Here is a 21,714-nt window from a genome sequence, read left to right as displayed (position 1 = left end):
TTATACAAGACTGAACAAGTTTACATCTTGAACACTGTCAATTCAAGTCAAATAGCTTTATTTTCACGGCCATAATGACACACAGTATTGCCAATGCTTTGTACAATTACGACATCAATAACATTCATAAACATTTCAAACAAAATCAATAATACAATTTTTCTTTTCTGTAAAAGGAAAATAATATAATTTTAGGACAAGCTGTCTTGTCTCCCTTGCCCGGCATTACATGTGAGTTTCCGTTATGTTATGTTATGTAGAAATCAGTGTCTGGTAGAACAATGCTGCAGTGTGGTCGTTGTGTCTGTAGATGGCGCCACTGTTGTTCGCTTTGAGTTTGTTTTTTTGTCCCAAACCTCAGTTTTCTTCTCCTGCTTCCAGGTGCTGCTTTGAGCCCTTCCGCTCTCCGTACAGGAATGTGAAGACTGCATTACGTCAGTTATCCTGCCAGCGACAAGAAAGCAGCCTCGTACAGGAGGAGTGTGCTTAGTTTTTTGATTTGTTTTTCTTCCTGTGAACAATTAAAGGGATTTGTTTTTCTCCTGAGGTATCCACAGTCGCGAGTCCTGCTGGGTGAACGACGTGGAGGAATCAAACATTGAAGCGGCGCATCGCAGCTCTCAGTATGAACAGCTTGTGAAGGATTTCAATAACGACGACACTCTGAGAAAGTAGATGGAGCAACCAGAAGGTGAGGTATATCTCAAGCTGTAACTTAAAACTTATAAAGACGAGAGGTTACATTATTTTCTTTGTATAGGCTATCGTGTTACACGGCGAGTTGATACTATGTTTCATTTTGTGCATTTCAATGTTACATCGAGCATACCTGTTTTCAGAGGTGGGAGAAGTGCTCAGATATTTTATTTCAATACAAGTAGAAGTGCAGAGTGTAGGAATACTCTGTTCAAAATAAAAGTCCAGCATTCAAAATGTTACTCATGGAAAAGTACAAACGTATTGGCATCAAAATATAGTTAAAGTACCAAAATAATAATCAATTATATGTTTTGATTGAATCAATCAATCAATCAAAACTTTATTACAGACTCAGGGTCCAGATTACATTACATTGCATTTAGCTGACGCTTTTATCCAAAGCGATTTACAATAAGTGCATTCGACCAGGAAGATAAAAGACAATACATTGCATAGATAAAAGACGAGACATTACATATAATAAATTACATACACAGCATAAAACATATTATAATTATTGCATTAATGTGCTTATTAAAGCTGGTAAAGGTGTGGCTCATTTTAATTCCTTTGTATGCTGCAGGGTAGCTTGTGAATTTGCTCCAGGTGTAACTAAAGTCTTATTTAAGTGTTGATTAAATATTACACAACATTAATCCAAATCTGCAAGGTAACTAAAGGTATTAAATAAATGTAATGGAGTAAAAGTACACTTTTTTTTATCACTGAATGGCAGTTGGATAGAAGTAGCAAAACATTGAAATACTCAAACAAAGTACAAGTACCTCAAAATTGTAAATGTACTTTAGCTACTTTACACCACTGCCTGTTCCACATACAGTTATACCTACTACCAGAATTTGAAGCATACAATGCTGCTCCATTGAATACCTTTCCATTTCTTACAGGTACTAAGAGCTGTAACTGTGCAGGATGTGGAGGAGAAATCCAAGACTCGTTTCAAATGAAAGTCCTCCTGGACACCTGGCACAACGCCTGCTTTCAGTAAGTGTTCCCAATTATGATTTTAACATGCCTGAAAGTACTCAGTTCTGAAATTAGCATAGTTGAGTTGCTCTGATAAATGAATGCTTTGTTTTCTCTGAAAGAGGAGTGGGAACAGTTTGCATTGACACAGAAACAACTGTTGTCTTTCTGTTGGTCAACATGCTGGCGGCTCTGTTTGGGTTACCTTGCAAATGGCCTTGTGGATAATCCCAGAAGCTTCTGACTAGTAGCCTCAACATGGGCCTCCTAGATCTGTTTTTCTCTCTAACAATTCACCATTGTTTTTGTGTGCCTCTGTGCACACTGGAGCCATGTAGGATGTTCATTGCTGCTGGCACAGCTGGTAAACCTCTGCATGGGGACGATGCAGCTTGGTCAGAGGAATGGTCCTACTATCCTGGAGGACTTTGCCCACTCTCTCTGCCTCTGCTCGGAGGTTTAATGATTGCCACATCGTAGCTTTCTGGTTTCACAGGTCACTGCCCCACAGTGAAGTATCTGTGTGTGGGGCAGTGAACCTGCGGCTCGTTGCAGACACATTCTGCACATGCCAGCAGGATGTGTAATTCATTGGGGTTTTCCCCTTGGATAAACAGTAACACTCGATTGTTATAATGTGAGATAAGATTGTGCAAAACTGATGACACTTCAGATCAAACATTTGTTTTGCTTTTGAAAAGGTTATTGACAATAGCTCAATAGTCACTTTGTCTAATTAATATCATTTTAAAACAGACGACGAATCGGTGGGTTTGTGGATTTGTGAATGTTGCAGATTGCAGCACAGCACAAGTCACATATATCCAAAAATCCTCAGTTTTTTACGAGTGGAATCTGGCTCTGGAGGACTGCTGGCAGGTCCAAAAAGACCTAAGAATAGATTCAATGTAATGCTGCTGACTGTGTTGTCGGTTCCTCACATCTGAAATAGCTTTCTTCACGTTTTTGAGCCGTTATCCACTCCAGCAGCACATTGACCTCACACAACCTGCAGCTTCTCCTAACACAGCTGCGTTACTGAGCTTTGATCCTCTCCATCTCTTCCTTTGTTCTTCTGAGCTCCCCCACATTTGTTGGCATCCTTTCCTATTGCAGCATCTTTGTCTGATGCGTTTACAGATACAATCTTTAAAAACGTGATATTAGATATTGTTGCAGACGTGTAGGAAGCCAGACATTTTCAGTCCTCTAAATGAGCTGCAGCTTCTCCCTCGGAGCTTTGTCCACACTGCTGTATTCAAACCCCACTCACAATTATTATTATTATTATTATTATTATTATTATTATAGTTGTATTCCACTCATGGCAATTATTATAAAACAAGACATGGACACTTTAAGCAGTTTGTTTGTATCCCATGATGGAAAGGTGCAGACAGAAGACTTATTTGACCCTTATTCTAAAATAAATGGTCTGTCAGTCAAAGCTGCTTACAAATAATTAAAGTAACATGAAACCAAAAAAACCAAACAACTTCATACTGTGAAATTATTCTTTCTTTATACATTTTCTTGAATCTGAATATGTTTATACAGCTCCTTAAATCATTTGTAAAGAATTCCACAGTTTAACGCCAACTACAGAAATGCACATCTGGTTTTAAAGTAGTCTGTGCAAACTGATTATTATGAACCTTAATCTCTGAACTTGTTAAGCAAATGTTAAAGCAAAGTGAAAACAAAGTCCGTGTGATCCCTCCTGTGGTGTTCCTATTGTCTATTGTCCACATGCTGCCCCTCTCCCCTCCGCGGACCTCCACCTTGTGTAAGATTCTTACAAGCTGACGTCACGTTTGTTCCACTAAACCTGGCATTTTATTGAGGCCTATAGGTAACTGCACGGCTGCGCTCTGCATTCCTAGACAGCGATTCAGAGATGTGAGTCCGCTGTCTCAGACATCGACTGCTGAGTCCTTTGTTGTGTTCCCCCCCCCCCCCCCCCCAATCTATTCCCGTAGCCCTAAAAGTAGAGTCTTGTGCTTTTATGTTTTTTCATACAAGTTGATGAGCATATATTTATTTAGTCGCCTTGATCCCTTCAGATTTCATTACTCAAAGCAAAAAATCCATGTAAAGAAGAGTTTCACACAAAATATATGCAATATTTTATTTGTAATGTGCAAAATAAAATAGCAAATCAACAAAAAGAAAAGTGGTGAAAATAAATTAAACAAACATAGATTTTGAGAAACATTGCATTTGTACCCTTTTGGAAAGGACTTGGTTGGTTTGCAGTCGGTTTTTCAGCTGGATGACAGAATTTGTATTCACAAATATCAACAGATCTTTCTGGATGAATTCCGAAGTTACCATGACATGTCTAATAACATTAGCAACACACTGCTTGTGCTATGAATGCTGTAACATTTGTCACTCTCCACTCCTTGGAAAGAGGTTTTTTTTGGAGCACAAGAGTCCCACGCCCAAAGATAAGGTCCCGTTTAAAGTGAAACACTCCCTCTTCAGCACTTCAAGGCCAAAGCGTTCGGTCCCTCTCTTAGTATCTCCATTTCGTGCTCCCACAAAAGATTACACTCCAGCAGGAATTTAAGGAAATGGGTAATGTTTACTCTGTAGTGTTAGTGCAGGCAGTGCATTGTTCATTGAAGAACCACCTGAGCGTGCACGCCCCCCCCCCATTCACCGCCAGTCCGTTTACAGGGAAGTCAGGTGTTTTTATAAGCTGCCTTACATCACTTTATCTTGGTGTATTATGGGGATATAAAGGGAAATAATTATAGTTTATCAGCGGGGTTTTTGTCAAGGAATGCTTTTTGTTCAGAGCTAGGCGGACAAGGTAGACATTCTTGTTTTTAAAGCCACACCTGGACACATACTGAATGTCTTGCATACCAATTTGAATACTGCACTTTTCACAAGTCTTTTCTCTTCGTTGTGTGCGTTTCTGTGTCTGTGTGTGTGTCTTTCATCTGATTGGACCACTACAGTGCATTGTTATCACCAGGCAATACTGATCCTAACAGCATGTTGTGTTTTCCTTAGCTAGACCAATACTGCGTTATTTTTCCAAGTAAAAGAAACTTGAATGATTTACGAGCAAAAATGCATAAAATAATGAAATCTGTTTTTGATCCCTTGGATTTGCATATTGAATAACTGTATCATATATGTACTTAATAAACCTGCCAGTAAAATCAGGAAGACACACTGAATAATTACAACACCATTTGTTAATAGCTGCCAACACGTATTTTCCGAAATGTCGACACTGCAAAACAAAGCTTTATACATCACTAAACCGACTAGAGCCTGATTTCAATAGTTTTATTGACAGGAATGTAATTCTGCATCGACAGTGTTTGGCATTCTTCAAACACTGACTCACACAATTTCGATAAGTGGCCAGTTACTCATGCAAATTTGACCTCAGCAAAATGTCAGCTCTGCTTCCCCTCATCTCGTCAGAGTTGATGAATCAGGCTGGAGTTATTATTACACTGACCTTGCAGTCACTCTTAATCTTTGTTTCTTTTGTCCTAGAAGCACAGAACTGTTTTTCACACATTATTTTTTATACAGACATCAACATTGATGCAACTTGATGTAAAAAGACATGTATTTCCCTCTCTCTCGCTTTCTGTCCACAACACAGACAGACTAATGGTCATCCCTCTATAACAGGGGTGTCAAACTCAAGGCCCGGGGGCCAAATCCGGCCCGCGACTTCCTTTTATGTGGCCCGCAAGAGCTTGCAAAGAATATAATACGTTTATTATACGGTTCCATGCTACTTTACAGTATTTCTATATATGTTCATTTTAATTAATTTCTTATTTTATAGTTATTTATCATTTTACATTTTTATCTTTGATTTATCCTTGATTGTATTAATCTGTGTGAATTTGTGCTGTCCTGTTTTTCAATCTTACCCTGTTGCTGTTAAACCACTGAATTTCCCCGCAGGGATTAATAAAGCTCCATCTTATTTTACAGTAGCATGTTGCCCATAAACTATATGTCCCACAATGCATCTCATTTTGTGACATGCGCACTGAAGAGACTTGCAATTATTTGCCCTAGACTTCTGCTTTCAGACGTAGTTAATTATGAAGTTATTACCCTATCCGATAATAATCCAATGCAGAGGCAATAATGTAATATAATACATTATTTCATATATATGATGTATTTATATATTTATTTAGTTACAACCGGCCCTCTGAGTGCAACCATAATGCTAATATGGCCCACGATGAAGTTGAGTTTGACACCCCTGCTCTATAACAAGGCCCCTTTTTAAGTTATGCCAGAACTCTTTGGAATATCTGAAATCTTTGCCAAAGTCAACGGGCCTGGATCAACTCTATCTGCAGCGTGATGCACGAGGCTCTGCTGGGAGCTGCTGCCAGCACAGAACTCAAAGATTAAAAATGCAAAAGTGATATTTCTGAATTAGAACATCCGATTCACAAGCACATGAGCACTCGGAGAGCGATATTGCAAAAGAACAGCAGAGCTCCCCGTCCTTACCATCTTACCAAAGCCTGAAATCAAATATAGTTGTTAATCAGGAAGTGCAGTGTCAGTTGGAAGTTTGTTAATATTGTTGATCCTAAAAATGGCCGTTTATTGCAACACCTGTTTTTGAATCAGGAGTTCAGGGGGAATTACTGGGACAAGTTTTCCACTCCCATTTCTTTAACTTTAGTTTAAAAAAAAAAACCAGACGGCAGTGACACACGCCATCCATCGTGATTCATGTGTCACTTTATCGCTTCTCACTTTCAGCAGTGTTGACGTTGAAACCAAGAAGGTTGAGAAACGGTTGAAGCCCTTGCAGAGTCTGGATGCTGCAGCAGGATTGCAGTCAATGTCTGCAACCTGATCTCAGAGCAGTTCATGCTTGATCGTATTTTGGCAGTCAAAACCTCTGCCCCCATTTTGCATAACTAGTGCAGCTTGTTCGAGGATTGTTCAAAACCTTCAGGTGCGATCCAGTCTGCAGACGACTTCAGCATTCCTCACTCTGAACGCACTGAGAGCTAAAGATGTCCCCTTCATTCAAAGCGTCTGGTCGGGTAACAGCTTGGATCAGTAATCATTTATTATTCCATGAAACCGAGTCAGAAAGTCTTAATACTGACTTTTTATTTTATTTTAGAATTTCTCCTTTGGTACGCTTCCCCCTTCAGTTGATAAGAGAGAGTGCCTGAGTGGCAGACAGATGAACTTACCTCACTTGATCAACGTTCCTGACTGAACCCATGATGTTAGTTATATTACACCTTTGCTAACAGACAGCTTTGTTGTTATTTACTCTGACTTAGATACAAAAAATGCAGAAAAAGAAGGTTGTTAAGTAACTGCAGGCAAAAACTGCCCTGTAGAGATTTTTGAACTTGTTTTGAAAGATTCTAGTTGTTTTTCAAAGTAGTCGTGCAGTTCCCCCCCCCCCCCCCCCCCCCCCCCAAACAACTGGATCCTTTTAAAGAGCTGGAAAGTATTATAGCAGCCTTATTGGTAACCAAACGTTCCCTTCCTTGACCATCTGCCAGTGCTTGCAAGATAATCCTTTCTCCAAGATGGAGCAACTTTTTGAGCTGTCACTTTTTTTCTAAAATCCAAACGCAAAGCACAAATACGTGCAAGCCCCAGCAGATCTTGGGAATAACATATTTGCTGTGCCGCCCGTGCACCTTGTTAAACTCGGAGGAAAGAGAGTCGGCTGGAACATGCCCCCAGCTAATGTTCCTGTCTCCAAACCTCAGAGTTGAGAGTATTGTTTCCAGCAGGCTGATTTATGGTTTCTCTGTGGGCTCTCGTTTAGCATTCAGCACCAATCAATGGTATTTGAATGCAGTGTACTTGTTATTTGAGGAATGGGTTTGAATTGGTCACATAGTTTGGCTGATGGTTCAAATTATTGCATTTTTCTGTTTCTCTTTTCTCCTGTTTCCTCAGTTCCTACATCATTTGTTCTCAAAGTGCTCACACACATTCATGTTAAAGAATATTTAATGACGTGCACAAGATGAGAGGCTTTGGCGATCATATATTCATGAGGGTGAGGTGCAGCTATAAGTAGAATAGGAACCCCTTCTTATAAAGCTATAGAGGAATGTATCATTTATTAAGAGAGTGATGACACAACACTTTATTACACAACATGGAATTGATGCTTCACGAGGATCTGAAGTATTTCCTTTCGTAATAATTCCTTGTGCTTTTGAGTGTCTGCCATATCCCCTTGGAGGTGATTGCTTCACAGATGGAAAGAATCCCAACCTCTCATCCATTATTTCTTCACTCTTCTGTTGGTGTATTTTTTGTAACGTTTGTTTGTGTCCTCTCAGGTGTTCTGTGTGCTGTGATCTCCTGACCAACTGGTACTATGAGAAGGAGGGAAAGCTGTACTGTCGCAAACACTACTGGGAGAAGTTCGGAGAGCTCTGTCACGGCTGCTCTCTGCTCATGACTGGACCCACTATGGTGAGTCCTCTGCACCTATTGGTCAAGATTCAAGGCTTTTATTGTCATGTGTAGCTACAGTGTAGTTATGACAAGTACAATAGTAAATAAAATAGAATATAAATATAAATAGTGCAGAATCGTCTATATACAAGTAATTGGAATATTGATATATATAAGTTGCAAACACATGAATGTTATGGATGTTCTTTCAAAAGTGCAGGTGTTTCAACATATTTGACTGTTTTCAAGAGATGTGTAGGCAATGTGAATGCATTATGATCACATGTTATGGAACTGTTTTCCAAGTATTATTAAGATGAATCGAGGTTAAAGGGGAACTCTTACGGCCCCTCCACACACAGGCATGAAAAGAATCTTGAAAAATCTTGATGCTGGGCGTGTCTGAAGCTTGGCGATTTCAAGCGCCCAAGGCGACCAACAACCAATCAGGAATCTCCCAGGAATCTCCCGCCCGCCCCCGGCATACAAAGCCTGTCCACTCAATGTTAAAACGAAGTAAACTGGATATAAACTCCCCAAACAGGTGAAAACCTACCAGTTTCACCAACTGTCTCTGCAAACCTCCCTCCATGCCTGGTTCCTCCGGTTTAGGTCCCGGTAGGTGAACAGAGAGCAGTCGTAAAGGAACGGGACATTTCCTACAGCGATGATTAATTTATCCTCCATTTTATGACATATGGAAAAGACCGCAGCGGTATATGCATACAGTACACGCGGTTTGATTGGCTAGCGCTTGCACTGGCGGGATTTGCATAAACGGGATTTGATTGGCTGATGCCAGCTTCGCAAGCATCGGGAGCATCAAAAGCTGAACATTGCTCAACTTTTGATGCTCACGATGCTTGCAAAGCCATGCTCCGCTCCCCACAATGCAGTTCGGCGAAGATTAAAAAATCTTCTACGTCACCCCATTCAAGTGAATGGGCGAAGCTTTGAAAGATGTTTTTCATGCCTGTGTGTGGACGGGCTGTTATGATTGTGTGTGAAAGTAGAACCCTCCAGTAAAAAGACATTGATATTCTCCAGGCAGGAAGGATGTATCGAAAGCCTTTCTGAGGTATAAAAAGGGAAGGGAAGTGTTGGATACAAGGAAGTCCGACCTGAGAGTGCTATGCTAAACTGCTGGAGCACTTTTGTAATGCTTACTGGGTATCTCAATCTGACTCCAGCCTCAGGAGAAACTTGAAATAGTGTTTTTAAACCAATAATGCTAAGATCTCGTGCCAGAGGTGTCGTTTCACTTCCAAGCTTTTGCCAGCTTTCTGCTGCGTCACCGTAATAAAACCTAGCACAGGGTCAAAACTATTTGGAGGTTTTCTCTATGGGATTGCCAGGCGTTTAAAGTTTTAAAGTCTGCCTTGATTGAATTACAATTGCAAACCATTTCCTCCTCTTAAATAATACCAGCATGCCCACAGAGCATGTCAAAGCTCTCTGTGTTCCAGTTTCTCCAGTTATTACTTTTACAGATGGGCTATACTTGTAAAATCGGTGTCGCTGCTAAACGTAGCCGATTAGGCTGTAGACCTCACTTGTTCTGCACAGAGGTTCTTTCATGGTTCACCAAGTACACAGAGGTTCTTGTTTAAAAAAGACGCTCGGACATGGGGTCGTTTTAGAGCTCACCTTATTCAGTCGTCCGTTGTGAGGTAGCTCTGTAGATATTAACCTCACTCATATCATTTTCTGTACCTATGGGTTTACATAGACAAAGAAGTATCTGTTGTTAAAGCAAGACTTTTATAGGTGGAAATCACACATTCTTTCCTCTACAAATGAAAAGTTTCATTGATATATAATATAATTCTTAAATGTCTAAAGAAACTGGCATAGAAGATGTAAGGACCACCTTTGAACTAGGGCTTTACAATTCCGGGGAAAAAATGTGGGATTTCCCCCCGATGACAAAAAAAACAGATTTTATCAACGTCGTTCTTTCTGTTTCCAATGTTCTTCTTTATAGTTGACTTTCTGTTTCTTTTTTGCGTTTTTCTCTTGTCCTACCTAATGTTCAGGTTACGGTTTAGCGGGGCCTTCTGTTGTTGTGTTAGGGTTGACTCACAAACAACCCACTCTCCTTAAACCCTTCAATAAGATGTTTCTGTTCTGACAGATGTCTCTCGTTGGTATGAAGCAGCATTAAGTTGAAGCCTGACATGTTTGAACAATGTGACTATGTTGCGTGGGCACATTGCATCCTCCAATGCTTAAATTGTACTATTTTCCGGTTTACCTCATGTAGCAATTATGAACTGAGTGAAGGTGTATAGAAAATAAGAAATAAATTACAGTAAAATTCTAATTTGTCACGAGTGTTTATATTGAATGTATTCCAAATGTCAGCCAGCTTGATTTAGTCTAAACAAGTCTAAACATGAGATTCAGGTGGCAGCAACTCTTCCTGGTCACGACCGGGGTCACTTGTCTAACGTAGAGCCAGACTGAAGTTTTTCTTTTCGCCACCAAGCAACACACACAATGGACTCTTCTATTTAGTATTGGCATCCTGCTTCTACAGCCAGTGAAGCCAAGAGTTTTTGGCGGAGCTGATTTGGCGTCAGAGCTGCTGCAGCTTGTTAGGATCTCAAGTCCAGGACACTTATTGTGGTTTGTCCTGTTGTAATAATGTGTTAGTTTACTGATCGATGAAAGATATTTCGAGGCACATTTTGCTGTAAACATTTAGTTCACTGATTGATTAAAGATAGGTATTGTGATGGCACCTTCTGAAACAGGACTCAGAGAGACACGAGGAGAGCAGGAACTTTGATGGCAAACACTGACGGTTTATTTGGAGCTTCGGCCGGAGAATTCAGAAGACATGTCGGGAGCTACGAGCTGACACAACAGATGCCAAACTGATTCTGAAGATCTCTACACCAGACCCATGAATTTAGCTGGTTCTGAGAGAACAAGATAGAACAGGCAAAGCACAATAACACCTCGATCAGGCAGACAAAACACTGAGAGCACAGCACCCAAGGTTGCAGGCAAACCGGGTCAAAGGGGTCAAATATTTCCTCAACAGGTATGTTAAGGCACATTTGGGGTCATGTATCTGCGTTTGCCTCTCAAAAATGTGACCTACTTGGTATTTTGTTGTCAAGTTTGTACGGCTCAGTCTTGCAGTTGAAGCCCGAGGCGAGCTGCGGTGCTTTTGGCTTTAAGGCAGGGAGTTACAGACAGACTAGATATGTCACAATTATTTGTCTGTCATCACTCTGATCTCTCTGAAGGGATTCTTTTCCCAGCACCCACTGAATGACTCAGAGCAGTTTCAATTGTAGGAAAAGTATTGGTTTCTGTAAATGTCCTGTTTTTAAAAAGCTTATTTAAAGGTCCCATTTCATGCTTTTCTGGTTATTACCCGTCCCCTTGTGTGTTATGAAGGTTTTTCTGCATGTAAACGGTCTGCAGAGTCACAAACCCTCAAAGTACACCCTGTAGTGAGGAGAACTCTAACACAGAAAAGACCTGTCTATGCTGCCCCAGAACGCCTCGTTGGAGATTTCTCTTTTTCCATTGTTTACTTCCTGGGTATGGTGACGTGCCCATACCCAAATGGACCCATTGGTCCAAATTAGGGATGCTCCGATCAATCAGCCACCGATCGATATCGGCCGATACTCACTCTCTGCCGATCGATCGGGGCTCTCTAAAAATGCCCATCGCGAGAGCCGATCGCATGACGTAAAATACATGACACTTTTCTCTGTGCAAAACAAGCTCGCCAAAATGGCTTCACGAGTCTGGCAGAAAAGAAAAGAAAATAGCGGTATGAAACGTGTGTGAAGCAGAAAGGCTGCTGGATATCTTCACCTATAATCATATACAGTATGTGTAAAAGGTAGAATATTAGTTTCCAAAATGTATTAGTCGAAAAAGGAAGCAGCACAAAATGGTAATACTCCAGTAAAGTACTTCAAAATCATACTTAAGTACAATACGCCAGAAAATGTACTTCAGATGCATTCCACAACTGGTCCAATCCTCAAACAAGTCCCAAGTGCTTTGTTCTTGATTACGTCACAGTATATGTTAAGGCAAGTCAAATCCCCCTCCCCCCCAGATACTGCAGTATTACCTTTAGTATCTGGTCTACTGAGAGAACCGACAATGCATTAGTACCTGTCTAATAATGCTATAGTGGGGAGGGGCTCACAGGGTGTTCACCATCACAAGTATATCCCAGTGTTATGCTTGCATGAACATTTTAAAACATAAAATGAACACAGACAGAAAAGTTATTTGAGTTATTGTGTCCTGAGTCAAGTCGTTTATTTTCTGCCATGTAACGACGTATCAAAACTTTGACTTGAGTCAACATCTCTGGGACTTAATCCAAATAATGTGTATCATTAAGATTATACTTATTGTATTGGTATATCAGATGAAGTTGGGCCTCATCATGTGTTTGAACAATTATTGCTAAATCAATGCTCATGCTATCAATATCTTCCTGGGACCAAGCCCATTGAACATTTTGAGCTACTCTATCAATCCCTGATGTACTGTACAGAGGGCATCCTGGTCTTTCCAGTGATATGTCATTGGTTAAAATTGCATGCTGGGAAGTTCCTCTTTGTTTTCATCCAAAATGGCTGGCATACCAAAAACTAAATGTTATAGAAGCAGGAAGAGAAGTCAAATATTGTTGAATAATTGTTATTTTTACCATGAAAATCATACATGTTCTTGTTTATAAACATGTGAGGAACTATATAATTAGTTCTGTAAGCAATTAAATAATTCAACATGTGAGGAACTATATAATTTAGTTCTGAAAGCAATTAAATCATTCAAGTTTTCAAATAACAGCTCTTTTTATAAATGTCCATCCTAGTGGACGTCAGGACCGTCTTCATGGACTTCATGACTCAATATTGTTGCAGGAGACGGAACTGAAGCAGACATTTTCTGTACCAGATAGTTCAGGGAGATTCAGATGTTGAGCTCTCAGATGATGAGAGAGATGAGGATTTCACACCTGGGATAGAAGAGGGTCAAGAGGAAGGGGGGGAAAGATGCAGGAGGCTCCATGAGCGCACAGATACAGACAGAGAGACAGATAGGGACGAGCGGGAAAGACATAGAGTAGCACGTATGTCTTGTTGTTGTTTTTATTTGAAGTGGAGCCATGAAGAATGAGAGTCGCCTCAGGAATGCAAGCTTTGTTTCTATGAGCTTGGTCAAATGGAGACCACATCCATACAACTAGTCAAGATGAGCCTACAGCCCGTGCCGACTGGAGTCAATGAGGTTCTTTCCCACTGCATTGACTACAAAGTCTTTGAAGATCTGGAAAGATTCACCAAAAAATGTTTTTTTAGTGACCAAATAAACAGCAAAGTTCAGATCAATTACTTATTCATGTTTTAAATAAAGGTTAATGTATTGTATACACTCTATAACCATAATACGTTACATAGTCTATCTGTCTTCAAACTAAAATGGTCCTGACGTCCTCTACAGTGGACATACTGTAACATTTCAAAATAAAATAAAATAGTTTTTTTAACCCTAAAAAGGTAAAAGATAAAGAAGATTAGAAAACATTTGTTTTCCTCGGTTCCCAGGAGGCTATTGAAACAACTTCCTTTAATTATGCATTTCCCCAGTTTTACTGCCTCTCTCTCTTTCTGCATCCCTCGGGTGCTTTGTAGATAACCCGCAGACCACATTTAAAATGTAGACTTAACACGGAGTTATCATTGAACCTGAAATCAACATTTCCCGTGCTTAAGAACGTGCATAACTACAGTACTCAGGTGCTTAAGGGTTCACACATTATCTCATCTTGCATGCGAGAGAGGCAGAGCAAACGCATCATAAATGACAGAAAGGGAAATCAGGCGGTGCTAATGGGAAAGAAAGCACGAGATGGTGGGCGGGTTTCAGGGGGGGGGAGAACGTCAGACGAGCGGCTCAGACCTGCCGAGGAAGGTGACATCATAGCAGATTCCAGACTGCGTGAGAGAAAGCAGGTGTTACGCCTGTGTCACCGCTCAATGGGGAGGAGGGCATAAAGCAGCTCACAACACACTCACCTGGGACAAGCAGAGCACAGCCGTCTCCAGTCAGAGCATTACTTCTCTCCACTCGTGAACATTTTGAAGATCAGACCTTTTTGTTTTGTGGTTCCAGGTGGCCGGAGAACACAAGTATCACCCAGAGTGCTTTGTGTGTCTAAGCTGCAAGGTGGTGATTGAGGACCGGGATACCTACGCTTTAGTGGAGCGATCCAAACTCTACTGGTAAGAGACCTGATCAATCCTTTTTTTCTTTTTAAAGAGTGTTATGAACACATGCAGCTGGCAGTCTATGCTGTGATGAGTTAACATATTTGAAACACCAGTCTCAATGTGTATGTTAATTAGAACATTAAAACATGTTTTAGTTAGTTAGAGTTCTTACTGTGTTTTCATAGTGGCTTTTAAGACATTTAATTGCAATGCATGGTTTCATTTTCACTCCAAGAGGAAATGTTTGTTTAATTTCAGGTATCATGTTAGTTAGATGTATGTATAATAACTTGCTTTATATATTGTTTTTGTTATTGTTAATGTGTAAATTCAACACGTATATTTTCAAATTTGGTTTATTTCTAGTCTTTTTAATTTGTATTGTGCCATGCCATCCCAATTTGGCATCGATATCTGATCTTATTTCTTAGTCAAAGATGGACTAAAAATAAGTGTCCTCAAGTTAATGTTCCTTGTTGGTCGTCTTTTCATGACTCCTTTACAGAATTGCAAAGTAACCTAACAACAGGCATGCAGTGATCCACTCCTTTTCTCTCTGTGTGCAGTGGGAAGTGCTATAAGCAGCAGGTTCTTACACCCATGTTGGAGAAGCGCTCACACGAGTCTGTCCTCGACTCGCTGCCTCACACAGTGACCCTCATCTCCATGCCCTCTGCGGCCAATGGCAAGAGGGGCTTCTCCGTCACGGTGTCCAGGGACGTCAGCGGCTCAGCGAGTGTGCAGGTCAAAGAGTAAGTGGGACCTGAGGGAGGCTCGCATCTGTGTTAATGCGGGACCACATGTTAAACTGATTATAGGTCTGCTAAATAGCAGGGCACTGGTTTGTTTGTGTCACTGCAAGAAAGGTAGTTATTGTATGGATACGAGTGTGTTCCAGTTCTCCTTAATCCCTTTAAATCATTCCTTGTAGTGCTAATACTCACATGCAGGTGTTGTTTATGTTTTGTTCAGAGTCAGAGGCATGCTCATCAGTCCAGAGGTCCGAAACGCCATCCACGTCGGGGACAGGATTCTGGAGATTAATGGCCTTCCTGTCGGGACACTGATGCAGGAGGAGGTGGGTTTACACCTCGCTCACATCTCTGATTCTCATGGAGAGATACGGAATCTGAAGTTCTTCAAATGGAACGAATTAGTGTTGCTATTAAGGGCACGTCCATTCCTTGAGAGCAATTTGCAAAAGCTTTGTTCTTGTTCAACACAACACATGTCATTTTCGGCATTCCTGACATTCCCCGATCATTTATACATTCTTCAGCTGGGTGAGAACGGTAAGTGGAAGGACCGCACGTAGTATCCCATCTTATAGGTTGCATTACTTATGCTTGACAGTTAATCTGATTTAAAGTCATGTGCTTTGGTGCAGGTACAATCCGTTACCAGTTTAGTAGTTACACATAAAACTAATAGTCTAAACCAACAGTCATGAAAGAACTCTCCTTCATGCAGGCATATTGACAGTTTGTTGAAATTGTTTTAGAGAGGTATTGAAAAGACAGAGCTGTTTTTAATATATTGTCTACCCCATTGATATCAATGAGGGTAGGCTGAACAACAGAAATACCTCTCTCTATTACACTGCGTGGTTATCTGACTCGGATAGAAGGGAGTTGGTCTTCTTCTACACAATTAACTAACAAATATGAAATAAAACGTAGGAAAATTGAATAAAAATAATTGTAAAAGGTAATTGTTGAAATAAATGTATTTAGAGAAGTGGTCACTTGTTATGAGGTATATAGCAAAGGGACACACATCATTGAACTCTCTGTATCTCTAATACTTTTATATTCATAATTGTTCTTTTATATTGTACGTTTATAACAGTATTATTTGTATCTCTACCATGTCATATGAGAGTCACTGTCAAGGATGTTGTTTAATTAAATGTTCAGAAAAAAATGAATCTCTGATGTATTTCCCGGTAAGCAATAATTAAAAACGTGTTCAACTCTCATTGGTTAAGGTGGATGACCTGATTCACCGCACCAGTCACACGCTGCAGCTGCTCATCGAGTACGACCCGGTCCGGCAGCGTTTGGACCGCCTCAGGCTGGGGTCGCCCAGTACCAACCTGGGGGTCCCGGCCACGTCCCGCATGCGTCTGTCCTCCCCGGCTGGTGCCGTCCTGGAGAGAACCGACGTGGTGGATGACGGCACTCTGAAGAGGAGGTCTTTGAGGTTTGTGAGAGCAGCCAAAAACACACACAGCTTGTATTTCGTGTCGAACATTCAAAGGCTTTTGTTGTCATATGCAAGACAGCTACACCCTAGTTCTTAACAATGGGACATCTTAACTCCCAGACTCCTCCAACAAACAGGGCAACAGACAATACATTTAAGACATAAAAGGAAATATAGAAGTAAAAGGGACACAATGGGGAAGTCAAATGCAGGAATTAGTCAACTAAATACACGTGAAATAAAATGTGATGTTATGGGTCTAGATGAGTTTTATATGAATCATCCGTATTCTCTCTGTTCCAGGCGCAGTAGCAGCATATGCACGTCGCCCGGGCCGAACTCTCCCAAAGACATGCCTTTTATCTCCCGAGACATCGGCCGCTCTGAGTCCCTGAGATCCTCCAATAGCTGCTCTCATCGCATCTTCCGCCCATGTGACCTCATCCACGGGGAGGTCTTAGGGAAAGGCTTCTTCGGACAGGCTATTAAGGTCAGCCTCCAACTGGATTTGAGACTTCTTGGTTTTTCAACGGCATGGGCTTCAAGTAATACTTTTGTCTTATTAACAGGTGACTCTCAAAGCCACAGGAGAAGTGATGGTGATGAAGGAGCTGATCCGTTGTGATGAAGAGACCCAGAAGGATTTCCTTAAGGAGGTTTGTTATCTACAGTGTTACGTTGTGATTTCTTCAACTTGAAACTGAAGCACATCACATGTTTCCACAATTGCCAGTCATAATGGTAAACATTTGAATTCTGTTTCTGCTTCAGGTCAAAGTGATGCGATGTCTGGAACATCCCCACGTCTTGAAGTTTATCGGTGTGCTCTATAAGGACAAGAGGCTTAATTTGATAACGGAGTATATCGAGGGAGGCACGCTGAAAGACTTCATCAGAGACACGGTGAGTTCAACGGCTTGATTAGATTAACCTCTTCCTCTTGTCCTTCACGGTGGAGCACAAAATCAAGTTCTGTGCAACAGTACTGTGGGAGGGGGCTTTCCTGATGTAAATCTAACTATCTACTGTCTCTGCACTGATGGGGGGGGCTCTCCACTCTTTAGTGGGCTGGCTGACATGTCCTCTAGGCCAATATGTGGAATGAGAAAAGTTATGGAAAGTGTTCCCAGGTTCAATTTAAAGCGCTTTGCTCCCCTCCTCCCACAGCTCACTGTTTTTGAAAAGCAATATAGTTCAGTGGTCAGTCCAATGAGGAGGAGGGGGGGGGGGTTTGTCTCTAAATGTGTTTTTAGTGTGTGGGGGAGGCCCAGTTTTGTTGTGTGTTCTTGTTGAATACTGTGTTCCTGTCTCTACATGTGCAATGTTATGTTGTATCTACCTGTTGTGCATTATGGCCTCTGGGAGAATTTCTATTCATTTCTCACTCTTGTTTTTGTTGTCTTTTCATGTGACTGACAGGATCCGTTTCCATGGGAGCAAAGGGTGAGCTTTGCAAAGAGCATCGCTTCTGGCATGGTGAGTTGGCCTCTTGCAAAGACATTACTATAAGTGAAATCTTTGGCTGCTTTTTCAGATGCCCAAATGTGTGTAAACGTGCTCAATGTCACAGCTAAAGGAATTCACTTGGCGTCAGTCACAGAAGTTGTGTGGATAAAAGTTTTACTATATAAAAGTGATTTTCTTTCCTCTTTGTTTCAGGCCTACCTTCACTCAATGAGCATCATACACCGAGACCTCAATTCTCACAACTGCCTGGTTAAACTGGTAGGTGTGACATGGCATCTTGCCAGCCATTACCCATCATCAAATCCAAACAATGATAATAAAGCGTGGGAACTATTTGTATGTTTCATGAACTGAAAAAAGTTGGCGTGCATTTTGCTCTAATATTAGTTCCAGCCCTGTGATTTGCCGACAGTCTATACGACCAAGAATAGCTGTGAAACCTCAAAGTTGAATGGTAACACAAGACAATATCTTTTTTTTTAAAGTATCCACTTCTGGATATTAAGAGTTGGTTCTACTTCAATGAGCCATTAAGTTGTTATTTCAACTCAACGTTTTGTGAACGGTCGGTTAGTAGGATCAACCTTTTCTTAGCTGTGTCTGAAAAAGATACACTTCTAAAGTAATGTGACTTCTAACTGTACGTCAAGTTAACCATTAGGCTTCACATTTCAACAGGACAACACCGTGGTCGTTGCAGACTTTGGACTGTCCCGACTCGTAGTCGAGGAAAAAGTTAAACCTCCACCCGAAAAACCAAACGGCAAGAAGAGGGTGTTCAGACGAATCGACCGGAAGAAGCGCTACACTGTGGTGGGAAACCCTTACTGGATGGCTCCAGAGATGCTGAATGGTGAGCCACTGAAAACAACATGAATTACAAACTTGATTTACATTGGATATTCAATGATGTGAGTCAATGAGTGTATTTACTTATCCTTTAAACTAAATGTTTTACAGGTAAACGCTATGATGAGAAGGTGGACATTTTCTCTTTTGGAATCATGCTCTGTGAGGTAAGAACACGCTGGATTTTCTAAAACACTGGATGTGGGAAACTCAAGAAAAACAGAAATCATATAATTCAAAACAGCTTGCCCTCATTTAAACCAGGTCAAAATATAGGATTGCAGAGCAACTTTCAAATCCTTAAAGACCTACAATTGATTTGACAATATGCAAAGTAGATGCCATTGTGGTTTTGGCTGCAACATGTTATGGCCTGTGCTTTATTTCTTTCCCCATGCCACTCTCAAGTATGTGTCTACTTTTTGACTTATCGTCACTCACTTCCTCTTTCCTTGTCGTGTAGATCATTGGAAAAGTCTATGCAGACCCCGAGTGTCTCCCCAGGACTCTGGACTTCGGCCTGAATGTCGGCAAGTTTGTGGAGAAGTTCGTCCCTGACGACTGTCCCACAGCCTTCTTCCCTCTGACAGTGGCCTGCTGTGACCTCACACCTGACAACCGGTGAGCGCCAGCTGTTGTCACAATAGATAATACTTTGTTTATTATTAAAAGCAGTGATTGAGCACTCCCTAAAAACCTGAAAGAGAATAATTGCAGAGTTATGCAACAGTTGTGCAGCAACATGAGGGAATTATTTAAAAGGGATATGGAAAATAAGTATTTATCACTCATTTTAAACGGCCACATGTCAAATAAGCCTTCCTTCACCTCGAGGGATAATAACCCAGCCAGTCGTTTGATCCCAAGAGGCTGTAGAGGCAGTGGGAGGGAAAAACAACTGAAGAAAACAGATGCCGTCTCAACCTGGCCGCCTGACACGCCTCTGCTGCCAGATTGCTTCCTCATGTTTTCTCTCAACCTTGTCAGTCAAGTTTTAACCTCAATTCCCTCTGTGTGCCCCCCCCCTCCTCCCTTCAGACCACCTTTCCTGAAGCTGGAGGACTGGTTCGAGGCTCTGTCCCTCTACCAGGAGCTGGGGATCCCCCTGCCGGCCGAACTGGATGAACTGCATCAGAGAATGAGTCAACTTCACTGGCCTAAAGACGTCCTGCCGTCCCAGAGCACGGATCAGTCGCCAACGGCGACAGCAGCCTCTCCAGACTCTCCCACGGCGACAGACAGCGGCACCTAGGACGACCCCCTCTCTCCTTTAACCCCTCCGAATGGCTGCACTAATTCAGTAGATGGGGGAAAAAGAGGGACATTGAATTAAACCCACCCCATTTTAGAACTGGAAAACCTGAGGTCGATGGCCTCTCGTGGGACCTTCACTCTGAAAATAGCAGTGAATTTGTATGTGGGTGGAAAGACACATTTCAAAAAGACAAGTGTTAGTGACTAAAACAAATGTTTACCGTACTAAGAAACCCGATCAACACATCGCACTAATGTTTACGAGATGATATTCAACTTGCTTTGATCTTTTAGCAGACAAAAGCCAACCCTCTTTATAAGGTGGAGGACCTTGTTGAGTCATATGTGACAGCAGTTTTGTTTTTCATGCTCTGAGGTCGTTTGCTATGTGAGGAATGCACAGATCAGGGCTTCTCTCACTTCAGCCGCAAAGAAAACAAAGATGCTCCGCAGTATGGCCGACAGACAAGGACGTGTACACAAGGCAGGAGAAAAGTGTATCCGACATCTGCAGTGGAAGCAAAACACTCCCTGACCTTAAATACTTTCATCACTCTAACATCTGGCAGAAGATGTGGACATTTGATTTGGTCTAAGCACCACTGACCTAATGACGGGATGGTTACAAGTATGCTTCTGTACTTTGTAGTCTTGACAAGTTTAATTATGAACGGATCATTCAAAATGATTTTTAAAGACATTTTGTCCAAATATTCCATCATACACCTGAGGCCTATTAAAAGCAGTGCGGAAGCTTTTTTGGCTGACATTAACAACAAGTAATAATCGACCTAATCAAGCAACAGTTGACCATAAAAAGTCGCTTTGTACAGAAGAACTGGATTTTTTTTATTTCTTAAGCAATGTATATAAATGTGTAAATAGTATTGCTCTAATTGAATGTCATTTTCTAATGGGAACTCTAGAGTTGTAGATTTCTTTTTTAGAAATTTCGTCAACAATGGACGTTTTTGCCTTTTTGCTATCATCGTGCAAGGCACTGACGATCAGTTGTAACCACTATTATTTATATCACTGTAGTGTTTCATAAATAAACCTTCTTAAAGTTGGCTTTTTGTTTTATTTGGATGTGAAATTGATGCTAAAACTCAGCTCTTCTGCTCCATTTAAGGTCAAAAGTAAATATTTTTGTACATCTGTTTTTGTCTAAAAACGCACACTGGTCACACAGATTAACAGTTTTTTCCCCACAATAAATCACTTAACAGCTGAAATGATCAGTTATTTATACTTTGTTAGGTATTTCATTAATACATTAGTTCAATTAAATGTTAACAAAAATGTTTAGAAAACTTACAACTTTTATAACATAATGTACATTTAAACAAATTGAACACATCTCTGGCTATAGGAAAGACAAGTTGACTTTGCTAATGTTAATTTGCCATATCCCCCATTTTAGAGTAAATGATAAACAGGTTTAATACAAAAAATATGCAATGGTTTATATGAAACATATTGTACATTTAATATATATATGAATGACTGGAATTGATCAGCTTTCTCAGCACCTTGA

At 40.9% G+C, this 21,714-nt stretch overlaps 1 protein-coding gene across 1 annotated transcript; it reads left to right on the top strand.

Annotated features, from left to right (window-relative positions):
* Positions 1 to 392: 392 nt before the first annotated feature.
* limk2 (LIM domain kinase 2) lies at positions 393 to 21,247 on the top strand. The gene is made up of 16 exons (XM_079690797.1): positions 393 to 691; positions 1,608 to 1,704; positions 8,022 to 8,157; positions 14,305 to 14,414; positions 14,969 to 15,154; positions 15,375 to 15,480; positions 16,390 to 16,604; positions 16,911 to 17,097; positions 17,177 to 17,263; positions 17,379 to 17,510; positions 18,027 to 18,083; positions 18,267 to 18,332; positions 18,753 to 18,927; positions 19,035 to 19,090; positions 19,387 to 19,544; positions 19,962 to 21,247. The coding sequence occupies exons 1-16, from the start codon at positions 676 to 678 to the stop codon at positions 20,173 to 20,175; spliced, it is 1,998 nt and encodes a 665-aa protein (XP_079546923.1). The 5' UTR covers positions 393 to 675; the 3' UTR covers positions 20,176 to 21,247.
* Positions 21,248 to 21,714: the final 467 nt, after the last annotated feature.

Source organism: Notothenia rossii, assembly GCF_949606895.1.
Source record: "Notothenia rossii genome assembly, chromosome: 6".
Lineage (NCBI taxonomy): Eukaryota > Metazoa > Chordata > Actinopteri > Perciformes > Nototheniidae > Notothenia > Notothenia rossii.
This window is presented reverse-complemented; position numbering and strand designations above follow the sequence as displayed.